Source organism: Battus philenor, unplaced genomic scaffold (assembly GCF_028537555.1).
Source record: "Battus philenor isolate CCGP_79_NKW_IND1 unplaced genomic scaffold, ilBatPhil1.0.hap1 SCAF_16, whole genome shotgun sequence".
Classification (NCBI taxonomy): Eukaryota; Metazoa; Arthropoda; class Insecta; order Lepidoptera; family Papilionidae; genus Battus; species Battus philenor.
The window spans coordinates 6,188,753-6,212,242 of NW_027181678.1; the positions used below are offsets into that span (position 1 = coordinate 6,188,753).

General features: G+C 37.0%; 1 protein-coding gene across 4 annotated transcripts in view; it reads right to left on the bottom strand.

Annotated features, from left to right (window-relative positions):
• The window catches only part of LOC137919312 (protein-L-histidine N-pros-methyltransferase), a 73,904-nt gene that overhangs the window by 3,513 nt on the left and 46,901 nt on the right, over positions 1 to 23,490 (bottom strand). For all 4 annotated transcript variants that reach the window (XM_068762356.1, XM_068762354.1, XM_068762355.1 and 1 more), the window contains one exon: positions 586 to 795. In XM_068762356.1, the coding sequence (XP_068618457.1) occupies positions 586 to 795 (210 nt within the window). The remainder of the gene's footprint in view (positions 1 to 585; positions 796 to 23,490) is intronic.

A 23,490-nucleotide genomic window follows, 5' to 3' on the forward strand; every position in this document is an offset into this window, starting at 1 on the left:
GTCTTATTGATTGTACGAACACATTTGACGAATGTTTAACACCCAAATATCTTATAATACAATACGTTCGACTTAATAAGTAAATCACTTCTTGAGAGCCAAGAGCTTAACAGTGTTTACCTATCAGCTTATAAAGTTATTACATTTACAGCTGAAGACAGCCTGCATCGTTTTACAGTAAGCCCAAGGATCTTTACATTATTTATTCCACCGGATTAGCTGACATGGTCTTGTGTCGCTTAGGCGGAACCTGCATAGGTTGACTGGACGAAGGGTTTTCCAATAACCGCGGCCTCATTTTGAGGCTCGGGCTAACACTTAAAGCGCAATGAGCATTCAGATTCTAGAGTTCCCGAGGCAATTAAACCTACGCACAATCAGTTGCATTTCAAGGAAGACACTCCTACAATGCCTTTATTATTAATAGAATAAAACGAAAACGTGGCGACAAATAAAGATCGTAATACGCGAAGTTGTTTAATTTGTTTCTAAGCAATTGGTTGCTTTGATCGCGAAAAATGAGCAGACGTAAAATTTGTTTAAAGATTTATTTGGAAGTGACTACCATGTCGCCGATTGACTCACGTGTATCCCTTGGTGCTGAGTGCTTTTCGCATGGAGCAGGAGATTTCGGTGGCCAGTTTGCTTGTGTAGAGGTGCGCGAAACGACGACTCACTTCGCCGTCTCCTGCGCCGACGTCGACGAGTGCACCGCCAGGCCGCACTCGTGCGGCGTCGAACAGCTTCTGCGCCTGCGCACCCGACACCACGAACATCGAGCCACGTCCCAGCCACCTGCAATTGCAATATTTTCACATTTTCAATAAACTGATCCCCTCACGTTAAACGTATTTAAACAACGTTGCAGGCGACAAACAATGGACTGCTTAGAGGTGTAAAAGCTTTAAAGTAGTAAATGTATAGCCCATATAATGTCTGCAAAACCTATATAAACTTTTACATCTATTTCCAATCATTGTGATCACTTTATACGAGATAAAGTGATCATTCTCAACAGAGCAATTACTTCCGGCAGTACAGTGTTTCTAGGGACCGATAGTAGAAAATAATTAATTTTACAATGTACATTTACCGTGACTTTGGAAACGCTTTTTACTATTATATATTATTATTACGTTATTTAGTATTTTAGAAACGATTGATTTTGGGATGTACCATACATTTAACCCTTTAAAGCTTTCACAATTACAACCAATCGCCATGTGTGTTAGAGAAAGGGCCTCTGTAATCTTTTTAAATAATCGTGATGTTAGCAACTCTGATATCACTAACATTATTTCGGATATTTTTACACACTAACAACACAACAGTTTCGGAGAATATTCTTATATACGTTTAATAACGTACGTACATACCAACAAATAACTTATATTCATCCACTCATAATAATTACTTTTTAACAATTACATGTTTTCATGTATATGTATAATAATTTTATAACAATTGCACGATTTTATGTCTCGTTTTCAGTCAATCGCTTAGTACAAGGGAAGGAAAAAATGCTCAACGATTTTTCAGAGAGAGGCTAGTGTAGTGTGTATGTGAGCGTTATGAAATGGTAATATTTTTTTGTTATTGACAAATGCTATTCCCTTTGGCGCTTAAAGTTTCATCGGTTTTGAGGTGGGTGATATCGTTTTAACATATTCTATTTTGCAATAAATAGACTGCAACTGCATTGTGAGGCCGCCAAACTCTAAAGTTGCTTGGCCTTCAAAATGAAAAACCTCGACTTTGGTTGTCATTCGATATACAGTAAGCATTTCGATTTGAGCGTACCCAATAGGATAGAACAAGAAGTGGCGGAAAAAATTGCAGCAATCCTTTTCCTACTTAATGGGAGAAAATGTGGTTGGTATCAGAAAGTGTGGTTGGTGGAAAATGGTGGTTAGACGATTTTAGGAGATTCTGTAACTGCAAATTAGGCGAACTAATTGCTTTCTAAGATGTAAATGTTCATCTGGAAACGAGATATTGACAAAAGTAAAAAGCTTTCAATTTCAGTTAAAGAATAGATCCAAACCGCGTTATTAGTTATATATTGTAACCAAAATGGATATTCGTGTTTGTTAGCCATATTTGTTCGGCGCGCGTACTCGACCCACTACGCATACGTCCCGTGTTAATCTCTCCTTATTTTTCAATATAATCAAAGGTCTAAGTCTCGTGTTTTATTTTATCTTTTTACGTAATTATGCTATTAGCTCCCTTTAACTTTAGAATTAATTGAATAATAAAGTCAGATTTATAACTGCACCATTGCAAAGTTACCTACTACGAAGTAGCAGTGGTGCAGTTTTAGTTCTTTATTCAAAATATTCTCCAGTGTGACCACGAGTCGGTAGAAGCGGTACGACTAGGCTACCCTCACTAGGTGGAACGACTACACAGTCAAGGTAAGTAAGTCCGCATGAAGCGACAGCGACGCAGCACAACGCCAGTAATCGACGCGATCTTTGGGCGAGGCTTAACGTCGAGGCGCCTATCAGCTGACATGATGGTGATGACGATTCGAAATGTTGCGCGGAGTAATGTTGATATGTGGAACAAATTTAATTATCTTTCGATTTACCCTATATAAAAAGCGTTGAATGATTCTCACAGGCCACACAAAATTATAAAGTTAATCATTGCGGTCCCATAACTAGGTTCTAATTCAAAAGCTAATTTTCTCGGAGTCGGTACGGAAGGAGAGCGCCGCTAGTGCCAGTAACAATAGCGCAATTACGTGCGAGCGAGCGTCGCATGGTGGTGGGTCTCCAGTAAACAGCGCGGCTGCAATTACCGCGGATGGCGAACAAAGTGCGCCGCTGGGCATAAGCGGCCCGGCGATCGCACCCGCCGCGAGCGCATCGCCCCGAACGGTTAATTTCAATCACACCCGCCACTCATTAGCCTGGCGGCGTCGATCGACGCCGGTTACGACCTAACCCAACGAACTAAAGATTTTTCTTTTCAAGATCCGAGATTTTTCAATTTCGAAGCTACAACTCTATTGTGCCTTACTTTATCAGGGTCACAGACTATATCAGGTATGAACCAATATTTAGTCACGGGATTTCGAGAATAGCATTAGTATCAGCTATTTATTGCAAAAAGTGACAATAAAGGGCATATGTATCAACACACTCAAGCGAACCATTGGGCCGATAGCCACGGTAGCTGATCCCGCTTTGCTGTGGTACGAGGATGTCGCAAGAAGTCTAACCTCCCTTAGGATGTACACCGATTTCTTTTATACCATGCATCGGTACAGAACGTTACGTAAGAAATTCACAGGTAGTTTCAGTGGGTAGGAATCCCACGTGATCCTCACTTCCCCTATCAAGTATTTTGTATAGAAAATATTAAAAAATGACCTGCAGAAATTGTGATCATGTACTGTAGTTGTGCTAGTTTGTTGTAGTCATGTCCAAGTACTACAGTATAGTAAAGACTGAAGTAGTTAGTAAGTAGTTAGTTCTAATGCGCAATTACTGCACGTGGGAAAAATTATAATTTATGTAAATTTATAATTATAATTTTCAGCCGGGGCATCGAAAATAACGTGCCGAAAAATCTTAATAAAATGTTACAGACTTTTTCGTTCCTTTACTACGCTATCTGTCATAAATTTTAATACAGGCGTTCAAAGTTTATTTAACTTATTATTTGATAGTTTTGAGAAAATATCGGAAATTGCTTACAGCGGCTGTTTTTGTAGTGGTGACGTTTGCTTCCTAGATTTGGCTGCGTATACACAGTAGTTTTTACGGAGAATCAACGTAGACAACGTACGGAACACTATGCACGACGTGAACCGTATATTCCTCTGTGTACTTTTGATAAAATTGTAAATATTTAGAAGGAAAGAAGCTGGGATTTCTTAGTAGTATTTTGCATAAGACCGCCTAAGGCACGAATAAGAGATATATTGTTATCACATAAGTGGCATTGACACCGACGATATCAACACTCGTATATCGTTAAAAGCCGAGCGCTGGTGCTCGCATGAGACGGATGTCTCGAGTGATTGCTTTATTGTCCGCGCGGAGGCGCTGGCGACGGGAGATACATCATTCATGAAGCTACCGTATCCGACTAATGAGCAACGACACCGCGTAATTTTCACCAGTCGTCGACACTCCCAGGCTTTGCACTGGTCATATTGAGTCAACAAATATAATAATTCAGTTTCCGTGACGCCCATGCTGAGAAGGGCAGAAGTTTTTTATTGCATCTGTAGTCAACTCTTACATGTATGGATCGGTGATGTAAGTCACATTAAGATGAATTTCATTCAAGTTAAAGTATATGTGAAGGTAGTTATGCAAACAAGATCCAACCAAGACTGGTCGGACAAAAAAAGTAGTTCATAAACAGGCTTATTAAAACGACGGATTACTATAAGGTTTAAGTGTCTGTAGTTTAAGCGTCAAATGCGATACAATTGACAGGGATCTTTGTTTTAATTTTCTAACAGAATATTATCGAGTTGATATCGTAAGGTTTAGTTTCATCATCATTTCAGTCATACGACGTCCACAGCAATACAAAATAATTTTTTCATAATAAATTTTCGTTAACGTTCTTTTCTCTGATCCTTCGCAATTTCTGTTACCTAGTCTATCTATTTCATATTTTTTAAATTTTTATTTCTTATTACATTTCCTTTTGTTATACCCGACATAGACATGACCTGATGGAAGCGACGTACATCCACGACCGACGTTGTTGTCGTTTAATTTATGATTAATCAATGACCAGATGATTCTGATTATTGGGGAGTTGAAGAATTTGTTTTGGGTTCTTTTTCTTAATTAGCCCTGTCCGTGGTTCATGAGCGAAGTGGAAGATTGTGCGTGAGAGCTGGGAAGTGGGGGGTGGGTGTTCCAGGCGGGGGAGCGGGTATCTATTTCAATAGGATGCGGCGGCTTGCAACACGGAATCCGATGCGGTTATCGAGGACGTAGGTGAGAGATGTCGGCGGGCGGGGCGGCGGCGGTATCGCGATTGCATCGGAGAGCAAACAAGCGGGCGGGGTGTCGCCTGGGCGCTCAAATCATATTACCCAAGGCCTCACACCCGCGTCGCGCCGCACACGTCATTTGAGCCGGCGTTGCCATGGCGACGGCCCGGCCCGTGCATGATATTACTACGTGGGCTCATCTCCGGCCGTTTAAACTTAACGCGCCGTCGCGGCGGATGCTTCGCGCGGGAAATTAAAAGCGGCCCGGACCGGAAGCCGCTCGATTCCCCCGCTCGCTAGAGAAAACTGCCTACAGATATTCAAATAGTTTTCTCTCTTATATGTTGGCAGCACAATCACAGACCTATGAGATAAAATTAACACTATTTAAATTTTTATGTTATGTTCTTACGTTCTTCACGAAAGTTAAAGAATAAATTATTCAAAATAAATTAGCCAATGCCAATCACCAAAATCGCGTGACACGAAGGACCATGAAATTTTTAAGAAAATAAAAAACAACCTTTAAAGCGCTCTACGGCATTTTTTTAAATTGCATTACAGTTATTTACGTATGTATACCACTCCTCGCTTATAGCCATTATTTGCGAACAGAGTATTAATATATTATTAGTTAGCTATGCCTCCGTTACCAGTATTTAATTTTAATCTTTTGAACAATAAGGGAAATAATGCCTATTATCAAATGAATAATTATTAAAAACTTAGGTTTCGATGTTGCTTAAAAATGAAATGAAACTGGGAAAATTAAAACTGTTTCTTTACTTACGCCTAATTCATATTTTTTGTTTATACCGGTAATCAGAAAAATAATATCAACGTAGTTTAATTACATTTTATGTATCATTCTTTTAAAAACTGAATAGTGTGGCTGCTATTCTGTAATTAATAGGTGGATGAGAGCGTCGGGTCGGAAGACTTGCTACCATGAACATCTCTCCTGCTCTTATTTGTTGCAGTGGTTTACGATCGTAACTGTAATGGTTCAGCAATTTACTTACAAAAAGGTATCTATCTAAAGAGTTCTTTTCCAGCTTTAGCCTTTCGATGTTTTAGTTCATGATCTGAAGATATAGCTTTTCACAAATAAAGTGTGGCTTCGGAATAATCCGCACGCATTTGTATTAACTCTAAGCGATAATGTAGCGTACACAAAGGCAAAGCATCCGTCCGTTACAAAAGCCATATAACGTATATTTCGCGTCGCATTTATTCGTGTGAGCGCGGCAGAGGCAGGAGGCGCCCCACCCCACGTATGTAGATACCTACACATTTGCTTTGCTCAAAGACATTGTCGCTTTCAGACACCTCATTAGAGCGTCCCATGTGAGCCTGCCCATACCCCATCCCACGGGCGCCCCCACACAAAGGAGAGCGATTCTTTTCCTTAGCTCGCAAACTCGGATGGATAATTACAGTTAGATATGTATGTACGTATGTAGAATCCCATTTGCTGCCTAATGCCTTTCTTGTCTCGATAAATTTCGGATACATTGAATCTTTCGGGTTATTTATGTTAGTTAATATCTATTAGACGATAGGACATTTCGTTATGGTTATTTTCTGTTCACTTTTGCGGAGCTGTGGTATGCGATATGCATGGTATTTATACAAAATTTCAATGTTTTTTATTTATCAAACGATATATAAAATGAATTCCGAAGTTCAGGTGGTTCGTCTGTCGATTGGTGACACAGTTTCATTGCGATATCTTTTGTAAACGGCCTAATGATTGATGAAACCAAAGTATTTTATAACTCGTGCAAAACATTGGTACATAAGTATTACTTAATTTCCGATTTAGAACGCTGTAGTAAATCCTAGAATTTAAATTGAAAATAAAGCGTATGTAGTAAAAAGTAAAAGAATGCGATCAAAGTCTTGCTCAAAGTTAACGAAAACGCACGAATTTTTGTTAATCGAATTTTTAGGAAATATACTGTGATATTTCGTTGACGACACTAAAAGTTTTTACAACAGACAATATTAAAAATAATAATATTTACATTACATCTTTCCGTCAATATTATTGGGGAATAGGCAGTGTTAAATATTACATTTTCGGTGTGTTGTTTAGTTACAATAGACTTTGATTAGCTTTTGTTGATGAAGCTCCACCTTTTGTTACTATTTGCAACTGGTTATATGAGGTTTTCTTCTTCTCATTCTATAGTGATTAAACTACAAAACTGAAAAACGCAGCGGAAAATATCCTCAATGAGAAATTGGCCATCTACTTCTTCCAAAGGTTTTACAGGATGCAATGATATTTTCAAAGTTGTTGAAAAACAAGAACTAATTTACAAGTTGATACTTAGTTTAATTTTTGGTACTTTAAAAACTTTCAGAGCCTATTATTGTATACTTTTTTTATTCCCCTCTTTAAAGTTTGTTAAGCTAATAGATCGAACTTAGCCGAAAGCTCAAGTTTGCTATTAGGGCTGCAATAAAAATCAAGTCGGATGGCGTATGGTTCGGTTGAACCGTCACACAAACTGTTACGTGTCATAACCCGGACGGCACTCGGCAATAAACTATAAAAAACGTGGATAGTAAAATGTTATAAACAATGAGAGCACGGCCAAAACGTTTTAGTGTTAAGAGTGGGCCCATAAACCGACGACACGCACGCGTAAAATATTAACGATACGTACTACGAGAAAAATGACGACAATCAATGTACTAGCGATTTTCGGTCGCGGGCGCGCTACAAATAATGGCGGGGAAGAATTTATGCGCGAGCCCGAATTGCCCCGATTGAATATTTTACCAGGCCACGGCGGTGTCCGCCGATATTTTTCTATTTCACCGGCCATTTTACTATCTATGGCCCAGTGTCTCTTTTGAAGTAATTCGCACTACGGTTCGTACGATACGTGCCCGAATAGGCACATTTTTGGATTTGCAAACGAGTTTGCGATTAAATCACTAAACAGAGTAGATTTTGCTTTTACGTATTGATGCAAAGTTAAAAATGTGTACGATAAATTCGATACCGTGTTTAATATTCTAAAAGGGTGAAATTGAAATGGTACCAATTTTTGCTTTATTACAAACTATGTTTTTTATGCATTATGTACAATTTTAAAATTGATGTAAATGATTCGGATATTATTAAACGTAGTATATCAAAATTCAATTAAATACGGGAATAGAGTTGGAGCCAAAATACCTCAATGCCGAAGGTCTTTAACCAGTGAGTGTTGTCGGTGATGACTTAAGGCGTTATAAGATGGCTCACGATCACCGAGAGCTATGCTCGCTGTGGGATCGAATTCGGAAAAAGGAGATTCACAGAAGAACCAAGGTTACCGATGTACTTCGAAGAATTGCTCGTTTAGTGTCAGTAGGCGGGGCACATCGCTCGTGCAACTGATGACCTCTGGGACCAAAGGATTCTCGGGTGGCAGCCGCGAGCCGTGAGGTAGACGTGGCGCGGGTAACCCCCAGGTGGACCGACTACATATACATATAAGAGAGGCTTATGCCTATACCCTGCAGTGGGAGTCTATCGGCTGATATGATGATAATGATAGAGTTGGGCATTAAGGCATTAAATTATTATCAGATTTCATACAAAGGTTTTGTTTTTTTTTATTATTAAATCTTTATGGTACTAATTAAATTCACTGCTAACTTTCTGATTATTGAATATTATACCAGATAATAGGTTAGGAAAAATATTCCTTCGCATTCTATATGAAAACTTGAGACTTGTTATTCATAAAATTAATTTACATTTAACTATAGATGCTATTTTATTCGTTGACATCTTGACATCTTGTTGGTATATGTATGATGCCGTTGCTGCTGATGCTTTTAAAATTCTTCTGACTAAAAAACCTGACAAGTAAGTGATTTTGACAGTCTATTCTTGTTGCGAAAAGGGTGGAAATCTGAAAGTGCAAGGTCAGGGCTATATGGCAGGTGCATTCTCAGCCAAACTCTATTTTTTTGCTAAGAGGCTAAAAATGTGTGTGGTCTAGTGTTATCACGACGAAAACCCACAGTACTTCTATTGACTAATTCCCTAAGTTTTATTCCACATTCTTACTTTATTATTATTTATATCATCGTTTGTTTTCAGTAGAGGCTCTAATCGATGTTTTTAAAGAACGGTAAAGTTCATAATAAACATTGCCTTTCCAATCTGTTTTACCACAGTCTTAGAAGCCAGACTGATTTTCGATCACGAATTTCGCACTTTTTTGGTCTTTTTTTTTAGTTCTTCACTTTCTACTACCAGTTATCATTCTTTTCATAAACGGTTCTGTTGCATTATGTTACAATGAAGAATAACATATGAATTCACATTGCATTATGTCCCTTTCAGTGAGCTTCTATGGTACCCAAATATCGAGCTTTGACAGACAGATGCCGTATTTAAAAACATTTGTACACAACTGTTTCCAAATACGCCAAACTGTTGTGTGGGCAATTTAACATTCTTCAGCAACGTCCTAAGTACTGAAACGTTAAAATTGGCCTAATTTTTAAAAAATGGTGATCATCGTGGGCGCGGTACGTTCTTGATGCACTAAATTCCTAGATTGAAAATGCTTGAACCAACATTAACTTTTACTAATACTGCATTAAGTCCATAAAGGACATGCATTTTTTCGCAACTTGTTTTATATTTCTACATTTTTTTTACTAATTTTTTAAATATTTATATCGGGTTCTCATTGTGACTAAAAGAAAATTTTACAAATTTTTTTCTTCTTTTTATTTGTAAACTTTTAAAACCCAGCCAAATATACATTTTATTACAAGTTTGTACATAGTAATTGCGAAACATCTTTTTACTCCACCTAATATTTAAGATAACATGAATTAACTACTACACTCACAAAAAGTACCTATTAATAACAAAAGGGATAGTTTTATGTACCATAAACTTCTTAAATGCGCTTTTTTGTGTTAGATTCTGTTTCCCTGCTTTATTGTCTTTTCTACACTATAAAACATTTCACCGCGAAGCCGTCAATCGACATTGTCAGTTATTACATTTAGCATTTTGGAAACACAATAACCTTTAAAAGGTGTAAAAGCTGGCTGCAGACGAACTTTAAAATAGCTTCTCGAAGGCGGATGGTTTATTGCTTATTGAGCGGGCCGACGACGCGCTGTGACGAGGGAGTGGAATCTCAGTCAATATCGGCGAAATACGCGGCGACATTGAAATTATCGCTCGGTGGGAGGTGCGCCGGCGTGGATGCGATGGACTAAGGTAAATGAAATAAGAATGGAGTGAAACAATGAGCATTGTCGCGGCGCAGGGTCGCGCGCGCACGCCGCGGCCGCCATTGGCCGGCGCGCGCTGGGCGGGGCGAGAGAGGCTGCGTGCGCGCAGCTCTCCGCACGCGGATTAAAACAATAAAACGCAAGTAATAAAACAATGCAGGCGTCGAAGAGCGCCGCTATCGGCATTAATGGCCGAGCGGACCTGACCAAACCGATTTATTGAGAGCTCCATCACACAATTTCGCGACCTCATCATACTTTGGTACTGGACTAAATGTATTGTATTTGAAAAAAATAAATTATTATCTATAGATTGAGCATTAGGTTGTGTTATCCAACAACCCTGCGCCTGCAACTTTTTCCACACAAGTTTTGTCGCAATTTCAGTTAATGTGTAGTAAATAACATTTTAAATAATTACTTTTTAAAATTACTCAATGATCATTTATATTATTTATTTCCAAGCACCTTCATTTAGAAAGCTTTAGAGCTTTTCTAGAATCCTATTACATATAAAAATTAGTTTTGAAAAAAAAAACTGTAAAATATATTTTTCCTTATTCTTATCGGGTTTCTATAGTTAATTCTAAATTCTATTCGATTATGAGAATAATAATAAAATAAAAAATATGACAATTAACTGAAAAACTAATGCCAGTTTAGGTGTTAAGTTACAACATAACTTTTCGAAAAGAAAATAATTATATATTTATTAATCTCAAATTATCGTCATAATCGCGACACTCAGTCGATAGACACTCACTGCAAGGCATTGGTTACCCCCAAAGATAGTTATGATGACCGGTCTTGTTTCAAGAGAGTTCATAAGAATTAGGAATTAAAGATTCTGTTATAATTAATAAAATTGATCACTATCGAAACAGCGATCGTAATTTTAAAGGATAAAAATGTCACGATATTCCGATAGCAATATAATTTTTAATCTTTAAAAAGAATGTTTGTATACCGCTGGAACAAATGAAAACCTGCGTACTTATATGCCACAAAAGTTAATTAAATCAAATCTAAAATGGTTTTCAGCATAAAACATGATGAAACGCAAAGGCTGCGTCGATAATGAGACTGAGGTATAATGTCAGTACGAAATGTTCGACCTTTGACCATTTTGTTAACTGAATAATTAATGAATTGAGTCGAAGGTGATTTATAGAGAGATATCTATTTACCTTTAATACATACTCATACTCTACAAGGCCGCCTTGAAAGTTTTAAGAAAAAATATTTTATTTGTAGAAAGCCCTTAGTTGTATTTTATTTTAGAAATTTGAGTATTCAAGTACTAAACCTTTTTGTTTTATATTTATGTTTACCTCTAATTTTTCCGCTAACGTTCTGAAACGGATTTGCGTTGGGAATATGATTGAGCATATGTTAAGACTTCAAATCCAACTTGAAACTCGATGAATCGTTTATCAACTTTAATTACCTTTTATAGACAATCTACCATCGCCATCTACCAATCGTGTACTGCTAGTATAAAGTTTAAGTGTGGTCGCTTGAATTTAAATGACGATAAAAAGGTGGTCGTTCGGTGACTGTTGTCACGGAAGAAAATGTACTTATTATAAAATAAAATTGATTCCACGAAAAGGCGAAACACATGCGGAGATATTCAGTACATTTGAAGATTGTATCGGAAAGTCCTCATGTTATACACTAGGACATTTGCGTAAGGAGGATTGTTTTGAGCTGGGTACCCTTCAACCTCTATGCGTACTTCTATATCAAGACGAGGGACTTCTTGAACGGATTATTAAAACGTTTGACTCAATCCCTACAGACTTAATTTCGCGACGTGTATCATTTTCTTGTGCCTCTTTTAAAATATAAAACTAGTTCAAATGGATATAGTTTTCGTCATTGGTAGATGCGATGCAGGTAAGATAGCGTGTTTTGAAAATTAGTTCAGATGCATGTTGAAACTTTGTGTAGGCGAGTTGGAGGGTTATGCATGGTACCCCATCTAAAATAAATGGTTTTAGAAATAACTAATAATGTAATGGTAACAGAATAAGAAAAAGGGTTTCCAAAATTTGGATTACCAAATATTTTACTTTTAATAAATAATGTAGTGTTAACTATCTCTCCCTGTAGAATTTATAAGGTTGTCGCGTTCTATTATAAAAATAAACTAATGTACATATTTCATAGTGATCATATCATGATCTTTATACATGATACGAAATGTGTTCAAGCTCTTTGGTGATAAATGAAAATAAGGGTGAATACCCTTTTAAAGCTTTTACACCTATAACTAATCACCTTGTTATAACGAACAGAATTTTTCATGAATACATACTTAGTGTCTCACAAATAAAGTATGTATATTACATTTTATAACAATATTTATTGTCTAAGAGTATACAGAGTTTTCAATTCCCTGTTGTAACCGCTCCGTTGCAGGAGCTTTTCAACGGGGAAAATTCAGAAGCGGCAGCACTCCGCGCCCGTAACGAATGTCGTCTCATTTACTAATGTGTCACACACACGCGGTGTTGTTTCACGGGCCGGGATAGAGGGGATGAGGCGAAAGGCGCGGAGGGGGGGGCGGAGGTTAGTCTCGTAGGAGGGGTAGGAGAAGTCCACCCGCGGATGACCAATGACGTCCCGGGAGCGGGCGGACGGTGCACCACTAATTAAGGCGCGTTGAAATCTTCACTGCAACACACAGGAAGCCGGGGACAGTTTTAGAAGCTTTACATCGCGGTATCTATATGAAATGTACCAGGAAATTGTTTTCATGAAATAAGCCACGTTTTTTTTATTTTTTCATTCAAAGTATTTGTAAGTTTTTACTTATGGGGCCCTAGTGTCTCGAGGTAAGTCAATCCATCCAAGTTCATCTAAGTTGGCTGCCGGTGACAAAAATGTGGGAATCTAATCCATAGTCGAATCATTATTATGTTAACGTTAATTAAATTAATATGAATGAGCCTTGTTTTAACAAGAGCAATATCGTAACCAGAAGACTGCGACATAATAGTGCCAATCGGTGTCCGTATACTTAGATAATTTATTCCATTACTATACACCAACATTAGAAAGTATTAAGAGCCTTTATAACGCAAGAAATAATTCAATTTTGTAAATTGAGCTCGTCTGCAACTTAACGAAGCCGTTTACGCCGGAAGAGACTGGCGTAGTAAAGTGGACCCGATATGTTTTTTCAGGCGCTTTAACTGGCTACAAGAACAAACAGGCGGCGTCAAAGCGTGATTGTGAAAAGGATCGTGATTATTAGGTCGCAGTTAGAGGAGGCTTCATTAGAGGAGGGCGCGGGAGGGCCGGGGCGGCCGGGCTCTCATCTCGGTGCATCGGCTGCGCGCGCAAACAAATTAAAACGTAAGACGCGCCCTAATCAATAGCCGAGCACGCCGCGGAGCCGAATTAACTCGGCCGAATGAAAAAATGAACAAAATTATATTCGCGCGAGTCCCCCCGCCCCGCGTGGCGCGCCGCGCGGAGGAAATTGCTTTTCTTTCAGTGGGCGCGAGAGGGTCGCTCGCAGCTCCGGCACACACGATATTATAATTTACGTTTCCCCGTATATCGCTCTGTAAGTAGGTACTTTACCTGGGCGTTGCGCGCTCAACCCCCGCTCCCGCTAAATCTGAGCTTTATACGTTCACTTGACGCGACGAGAGCAATATTAGTTTCGAGCCAACTCTTTCCCTACTACGATATTTATTAACGCTCCACGAGCTTTATAATATATTTTCTCGCTTTTCTTCTAGAGCGCGGTCCTTATTGCTATATAATGTACTAATCTTAACATGTTAAAGCATGTAGTCACGAGGAAATATATCCGTTATATATCTAAATTCCCTGATACTCCTCACTTCTTTGGGAATCATTTTAGAACTATATCCAGTTTACGTAACGATACAATTTAAGTATACATAACGAACTAAACACAACAAACCTGGACAACAGTTTCATGAAGGTTCGCTTCGCTAAATTAAAGACTAAAAGTGTTGCCTGATACAAAACCGTGTAGATGACGCTAAATATGTTTATTATTAAGACAACTTTGACAACTCATAAACTTCGTTATCATTCACAAACAACAAAGTACTTAAAATGGTCCTCAATTGCTGCAGCGTGCTTCCGAGTCTCGAGTGTCAAGTATTATATACTACATACGTACATATTGTAAGAACATGAACCGAGGAGGTTCATTAATCGGAGGCGAGACAAGTGTAATCTAGGCGCCAGTCCGCCCAATTAACGCGTGGGCGATGAGCTCGCTGCCCGCCCGGCGCGCTGCCGGCCAATGGCGGCCGCGCGGGGATTAATTAACTAACTTCCCGTCCGTGAACAACCCCGTCCGACCACCCTCCCCCAACCCCCTCGCCATGCACCTCCACCCCCCCGCACGTCCGCGGAGTCTGCGGACACGCCCGGAAAACTAACCACCTAATGAGGGGAGATGACCTCAGTTGTTTGTGTGCCGCTTTGTCTGCCTGTGTACGTACAAAGTAAGCTCGTACACTTATATGAAAGTGTCGACCTGTTGTGTGCAGCTCCTTATGTAAGCGCTGCCGCATTGTTTGCCTCCAACTTGTACTCAGGCTTTCAGCCCGACTCGGAGCTCGTGATTGAGCGGTGGCAAGGACAAAGGAGTTATGTGTATATTTCACCGTCGACTGGATATTAATGGCTGTGGAAATTTTTATATACAGCAAATCAAGCGCAGAGTTTCATGTACCTAAAGACATGTACATATGTTAAGAAAAGACGTGCTGACAGATTATTGTAAAACCGTAAGTATCTCGTAAGTACATGTTACGGTAACGATGTTATAGCCGCGAGTATTACAGTGATAGTCTAATCTCTAAATCATATCGCCATGTTTCTATTCAGATATTAATAGTACACCATAGTATAATTGTGCTTTGCTTTATAAATTCTTTTGATTTGAATTGTAAAGTGGATGACGAAAAGGAAACTGCAAGCATATAAACTAGTGTTATCGGTGCGTGTGAAATGGAACAAAACAACTCAGCATTAAATAAGTTGATAGCTCAATCTAAAACCCCGAGTCTAATAATGAATGAGTCTCAGCAAATCGTTCGGCAAGCCAAGCTAGAACTCTATGCTTGGCCGGTACGTAGACGGTGTCGCTGGCTAATGCGAGTTGCTAGAGGTCAATTAAAGTCGGGCAGTCGTGTCGGAAGCCTGTATGACAGATGAGAGGGCGGACGCCTGAGGGATCTGTTTGCTCCCGCTTGTCCGCGCCGCGAGATGATCGAGCGGACTGTCGCTGCCCACTGCGAACACTGTCTCTTGAAGATAATAGGTTATGGCATCATTGTACATACACGATGTAATAAATTAAAAAAGAAATTGCAATAAGCAAATGTCAAACATAAGTATTATAATGAGAATTTTATAATGATCTTTGACCGAAACAAATTTTTGGTCATCCGATTGAGTTTCGTCAACAAATAAAGACTGGCAATACAGAAATACTGTCAATATTTTCTCTTCCGAGAAATTTTAGAGTGAGTAGACTACTACACACTAGTAAACACATAGTATTTGAATGGAACATTCTATTACCAATGTCTTTGAATATTATTATAAAATATTGGTAAAACTGAAAGATTTTAGAACTGGCCAGTTGAAAAAAATTCTTTTGAAAATAGAACTATTTTCTTACCCTTTGATGTATAGTTAGTTACATTTATATTAGTAGACTGGCAGTTATTTAAATATTACGTTTCAGCACGATTGTAGATTTTACACATGTAAATCTAACATTGTATGATTTTTTACGATTTTTGTAGCTGTTCAGTCGGTAACAAAGTAACGGTAGATTTTGGTTAGCTTTCAGGGATGTTTTTATTTATTTTATAAGCACCAATAAAATAAAAAAACGTCGTGGAATACGGTTACAAGTTGTTGATGAAGCGGCGGTTCGAAAATGGCGCGGAAAGGACTCTCAAAGTAGAGTGGGCCTATTGCGTGATTTTACAGGACACAACGATGTATAGATTGTCCAAGGATCTGTTTTGTAAAACAATAATTATAAGCAATTATAATTTATAACTTAGTTTAATTATTCTTAGAACTTTCTGTGTAGGTGTTTCCCCTATAAGTGCATTCCAATATTGAGCTAAAAAAATTATGAAGTTCAAAGATACGTTTTTACCGTGTCAAACCGACACATGAATAAAATTTACATATGAAACCGGATCATCACTTGACGTATAAATAAATTTATAAAGATAAAAATTTTAATAACTTCTTTTATAATAAGTTTCGAGAGTTTTTAAAAACGTCAAAAGCATTGCGTAGCACTCTAGTATAATTATAATAATCAAGATTTAACTTTAATAACGTACATCTCAACAACTTTTAAATATAGTTGTTAATAAAAATTAGTTACTTAATTTTATATTTACAGTTAGTAGCAGCCCAACAGATACGGCTCATGTGGGTATTTCTAGCGTTTTCAATAAGGATTGAGTAAATTGTCACTAGGATATCCCAGCAGTAGACGACTGAGACTTGCGATCGTAGGTCGCGGGTACGATTCCTGGGATAAAATCTTATAAGTATAATTCGCACTTTGTGCATTAATTATATTGGATTGCCGCTGCTCGCAAACAAGTTTCCAGAAGATGAGCAGCAGCGTCCTCTGTGTACCATAATACCACAATGTGATCGCCAAATAACTTGTCAAGTGCGGCGATTATGGTAAGTGTAAGTGGAAATGGCTGATACATAAATCGCCTCTCGATACGTTAAAAAGAAGTTTTTGTTACATTTTAATTTATTCTGCGAACTTCAAAAAGTTAGAAATGTTAAACAAGTCGAAGTTTCATTATAATATATAATAGAGACTGCTGGTGCGCATAGCAACCTTCATAGCCGACGAAATTATTAATAACGAAGTAACCTCATAAATAAGTTAACAGCTATGAAACGGTTTATGGGCTATATCTTTTATCTTATTTTGAATTTCATCAGAGCCCTGTAACGCAGGATTTTATTGGCGTCGTGGCAGAGCGCGCGCTGTATCGGGCCGGTGTTAACCGCGACTCGGCTCGTTCCATAATCGTTGCGGGCTCCGGGGGTGCCAAAATAACTAATAGTTTTCGTGGGGGCGTGTTAGCATTTTTCTTCTGGCGTTGACGTGACGGGGCGCGGGGTGAGGCGGGGGAGGGTAGGTCGGAGCGAGGCCGGCTCTTTCAGGAATTGCCTTGCGGTTCATTTACACTTCATTGGATTTCTTAATAACCTCTTTCGGGTGTTACAATCGAGGATAGTGTTTGCTTTTAGTTATTTGAAACAATATGTGGATGCTATTTTGATCGTAAATTTAACTGAAAAAACAATACATCTAACAAGGTCTAACTTTCAAAAATCATTATTCCACTTAGGTTAAATTTACAAGATGAAAATATAAGTCGTACTTTGTTTAATAGATTTATGTAACTTAATGTGATAGCGAATATAAATGTAAAACTAATGAAAATTGGTTTAAATTAGTATTTTTATTTTTTTATTTAATTCCTCAGAAAATGGATAAATTACAAATTATTATTTTTTTTTAGAAATTACACGCATCGGAACCAAAGATATAGATAAAATAATTCAGAACATTTAACATTTAAAAAAATTAAAAAGGTTAATTGTTTTAGTTTTTTATTATTATTAGGCTAATGCCTTCACAAGAGGAACCACAAAACGTTATGAGTAGCCATGTGAACAGCGAATCTTATGTTATAATATGTAATTGCTAACGATATTTTTGAAATTTACCAAATAATTTGAGGCCTACTTTAAATACGAACGCAGGTCAATTACTTGTAAGGTATATTTTAGACCTTTATCTGTCTGGTTTCTTTTGAGCTTCAACTGATATCAGTTATAGAACAGTCATTTGTATTTCTTACCATAAGTACACGTTATCTTAAAAATATTTTTTCAGGTTTGTTTCTTAATAACAGGATGGTGGGAAAATTGCAGGTAGTATCTTAGAAAAACATAATTCTGCATAAAAGAGTAGAATTGTGTAGACCTATGAAGGGTCCTTGAGAAACCCATTTACAGAGCGAAGAAAGTGGAGCGGACGCAAACTCAATTCTCCCACCTACGCGCCCGTTTTACGTTCCAACGAATAGCTGCATGCAAATAGTAGAGTCGCCTCGCTGTTCCTTTTGGGGCGAATAGTTCGGCCCGGGGCGGATTGTAGAAATTAAGTAATAAAAACAAAAGATGAAACAGGAATTTGTATTTGTAGAAAAATGGCTAAAATCATTTACTTTGCTCTTATTGTAAGCATATTTATAATTCGTAATTTCATATCCAACGTTTTAAGCTGGTTGTCAAAACCTCCTTCATTCCTCATATTCTAAAGTTTCAAATCGATTATTACATCTACCTACAGGGTGATTGGGTATTGGTGTAAAGACTTTAAAGGGGTGAATATTTACTTCATTTGTCAGCATTTAGCTTTTACATCTCTTTTCAATTACCCTCTATGAAGCGATTACTCTGATGCAACAGCCCAGTTACTTTTAGCAGTACAGTAAGCCTGCATGTACATATAGTAAACAATAATTTGCTTTGATATGTAGTTATCCTAATTTTGAAAAATCTTTTCATTTTTTTTTGTTGTTTTACACTATACATTAACTATTAGTAAATGAGTTTTACATTCATCCTTTTAAAGGTTTTACATATATAACAACCCAATAACAATCACCCTAAATATTAATTCGAATACGATTAGATCAATTAATATTTTTAGCGAAGATTTTTGTGCATAGAAAAAAGTGTGTGGATAGTGTATAATACTCCATTTTATTCTTTCTGTACAAAACAAAGTAAATTACAATTTAAGTTGGACAGACAGATATTGTTAAGGTCACTGGAAGACGCTAGATTTGGGTCACATTAATCGGTTTTAGTGTAAATCAAAAAGGGTGGTATAAAGCCAGAACTTGCCCTAGAAAGTCCACTGCTGGTCATAAGTCTAATAGTAAACGTTTTGCGGCTAAAAGTATGAGAGCGATGATGATGAAATAACAACTTATATCTGTAATACATTTGACGATTGTCGTTGATATCAAGGAATTTTCGAATGTAATCATTAACATTGCAACGAAATTATCTACCGTTATATTTAAGTCTTGCAATGTATCACACAGAACATTAACCTTATTTTTGCAAGGAATCGTTTTAACATTAATACATTAAATAAATAACGTGATCATAGTGAGACATATTTGTTTTCTGTTGTATTATGACAGCTTGATATATTTTGACCGTACCAAACCAGTCGGAGTAGTTTGTCATATACAGGAATAATTGGAAAAAAAAAATGTGTGTAAAAGCTTGCTTAACCTATTATTAGGTGTAAAAGGTTGCATTGATTTTTGCGAACTAGTGAGTTATGCTTTCATGTACTTAAAATTCTGAAATAGATGTACTTTATCTATTTATCCTACAGATGCTTTACGTCGGCGTAAGAAGTGATTAATCACACACCCTCCCACTCAGAGTGAACGCCCGGAAAATCGCAACCCTTCCGCTTCTTAATTACCACGCCTCGTTTCAGCCTCGCCCTCCAATTGGCGGCGGCGCCCCGTACTCTGTGCCCTCCTTGCCGCAGCGTCGCCCTCTGTTTTAATTGGCCGCGTGTAATTAACGCCCTGTAATCGCCAACCGCGTGGCGCCGGGGGACGCCGCTGCTAATTTGAATTTTTAATTACTGACGCTCCGAGCCGGGCGAAGCGCTCATTGGTTGAGGCATCCGTTTACATAAGCAAACGTCTATTGTCTTCGCTATGGCTATATCGTACATACTGTTTTTGGGACGCACCTAATGAGAATACGACAGGGAGCTGTCCGCGCATATATAACGCTGTATAGAATATAAAATATTAATGATTTCTTTACAGTCATACTTTAAGTTGCCGTTATCTTAATTCACAAGTCCCGGTATATTTCCTTCATAAATTTAAAAACAAGCCAATCTTTCGGTTTGGCAGGAACGATGGTACTTTGGTGACACTAATAGTTTTTGAATGTATTACAACTAAAAATCTTTTCAAAAACTGTCATTTGTTTTACACGTAATACATCGTTTATTTTCTGTAAAGGCGGCAACTTAAAAATAAAGTTTTAGCATCATTATGTATGACGATGACAAATTAAAAAAATTATTGAACGATTTTCTAAGGTTCTCAACGCGGTCTAGGTTTTCGGTTAGCTTTTGCTAAAAAAGCTCCTGCGACTTCATGAGATTATTCACAACTAGTTTGACGAGTATAAATTTCTGAGAGAGACGTCTTTCATTATTGAGTATTGAAATTAACATCGAGAATCGATAGAGCTTGGGCATTAGTATGAAATGAATTAAAAAAATTTTGCACGATTTCTTAAACGTTATTAAGGTTCATGATGGATAGCTCACAAGTTGGAAGAAGTTTAAAATAACCGACGCATAGAAGGCACCAAGCCTTGTAATCGCACTGAAATTCCACGGTGAAGCCTCATATGCTACTCAATTTTAACGATTATTTCATATTGTCGCAACGGGGATTGAAACCTGGATTTATTGTACTGAAATCAAGGGACTATTTTTATTACAGTGTGTGTATTTTGTATAAAGTAATTGATACAAAAATTGAGCATTGAGACAAATGTGGTCGCCCCGTTCTTGAGTAAGACAGGATGTAACGCAGTAATTGAAAAATTCGTGGACACCATTGATGTAATATTGATAGCGCAATCGACCAGAGTATAAAGCTATCGTAGATGCTTAATCGTAGTTACATCTTCCTTACAGTCCCGTTCTTGCAATCAACGACTCTCATATATTCCAATAAATAAAATAAAAACTTCATGGAATAAGGTTTCAAGATTCCGAAGAAGTCGTGGCTGCGTTCGAAGTTGGCGTGGAAAAAACTTCCAAAATGGTTTTACATTTTCACCATGGTTTTACAAAATGAAACAATGCTTATATTGATAAGGACCCTGTATTGTAAAATCATAAATCATCCATTAATTGATGCTTGAAATTTCTGGTATTGTAAAAGTTGTGTTACCTAACATGTATAAATTTAAACGTGTATAAATTTTATAAATTTTAGATTTTTACCAAAGGATGTGTCTGACCTAAACCACATTATTGCAAGTATTACTACAGACACGTCGGCATTAACTGATCGCCGTTTGCCCTAATACTCTGTAATGCAATAATATGAATGCAAGAAGATTTTATGATTGCAGTTTCTAGACAATGAATAGTATAGGATTAAGTAATGTGTGTACAAGTAAATACTGAATTACAAATATTTTACATAGGTGGCTTTATTATCCCGGAGACTAAATAGATATATTCTAATGTTAAATTTACAAATATTTATACCAGCTTTATTGTTGCATGATACTGGTTTTTTGAATGATAACTTTTTATCTAAATTATGTAAATAGGTTATTTTAACAATTTCAGATAATGATAATATGACGGTAATAGACAAAATACAATAAATTTTCTTATGAGAATGGGAAATTCTAAATTGAAATGTAATACTAATAGTATTTATGGCTAGACTGAGTATTCTATATTTGTTTTGTTCATGCCTACATTATTGACAATATTAGGTCATATAAAATAAAACGCTAGTCACCAGTGAACAACTTACAATTGCATAAGCGATTTAATGCTGAATTTTGTTATTGATTGTTCTATCCAGGACTTTTAAGGGTTCATATCCCACATTGAAGCCTCAAGTGCGTTCATCTATATCCGGTTAATGTACGGTATACATATAGTAAATATCGTACACTATATACTATAAACAAAATAATAATTGGAAAACACTCGAAAGAGTGACAAATGGACACTGTGTTCAAATGTAAGCGATGATGAAAGTTAATGTATATATATATATATATATATATACATTAACTTTCATCAAAAATAAATTTAATAACTAAAAAATAAATATCGGAATTGATTAAAGGAAATATGCGATATCATTTACAGTGTTTCCATGTTCTTTATTACTAGGCCAATTTACTGGCTTTTACAACGATTATAGTAAAGAGTACGAAGAAAAGCCTCTTAACAATTAAGAGTAATTTCGTGTAATATGAAGAGGAGACACATGCTAAGCATCTTCACGATAATAGAATAAAATAAAGTATTTTGAAAATCAAAATTCATTGAAACTGTGCACATTTACTAATTGAATCTACGATCAAAAAGTCAGTTTTACTTGGTCTTCTAACTTCATTTTAATGGTGATGTTAAATGTAAATTGAATATAAGTTGTTATGCTTTCTATCGCCTAAATTAAAATTAAGAATGAGATTGGAAAACTTACATTATGAATGTTGTGAAATTCGTCAAGTGATTTGTGCAATAATTTCATAAATTTGTTACTACGATTAAGCATATTTTTATTTTTATTTTATTTAATTAGAAAAGATAAGACCTGGGCGCGTTTGGAACCCTATTAGCTGAAAGATAAAAGATACCAACACAGTGGAGTACAATCTTATACTTATTTATGTCAAATTTGTTCTTTTCTGGCATTCTTCCTAGGATGTCATGTGATCACTACAATTGGTCTTACATGGATAATAATGAGAATATTTTTAAGTAAAATATTTTTAATTGATATAATGGTTTTTCAAGACACAGGCTCTAATTTGTTAAAATCTGGAAACCTTTATATTTGTCGTCATCCTTTCAGCCCATATACGCCCATTGCAAGGCATACCATAATCGCCACACTTGGCAGACGGGTTGGCGATCGCAATGTGGTATTATGGTACGCAGAGAACGCTGCTGACCATTCTCTGGAAACTTATTAGTGATTAGGGGTTATAAATATAATTAATGCACGAAGTGTGAATTATATAAGAATGTGTCATGGGAATCAAACTCGCGACTTACAATCCGTAAGCCTGTCCCCTACTGCTGGGCTATCGCTGTTCACGGATACGTCCGTGTTTACCATTCCTTAATCTTAATGTGTATTCTAAAATAGTTACTTTAGTTAATAGCGCCAGTATTGTATTAAGTTTAAAAAAAATTTTTAATAAATAAAATAATCTCCAAATTTTGTCTTCAAAAAGTTACAGTTAGTACATGAATCTAAGTTTGCAGGCCGCATATAACAAAATTACATAAGATATCTTAGATTTTTCTATTCTTAGTTTTAAATCGATAATTAAAATAATATTATTAAATAAATCTTATTGTAACA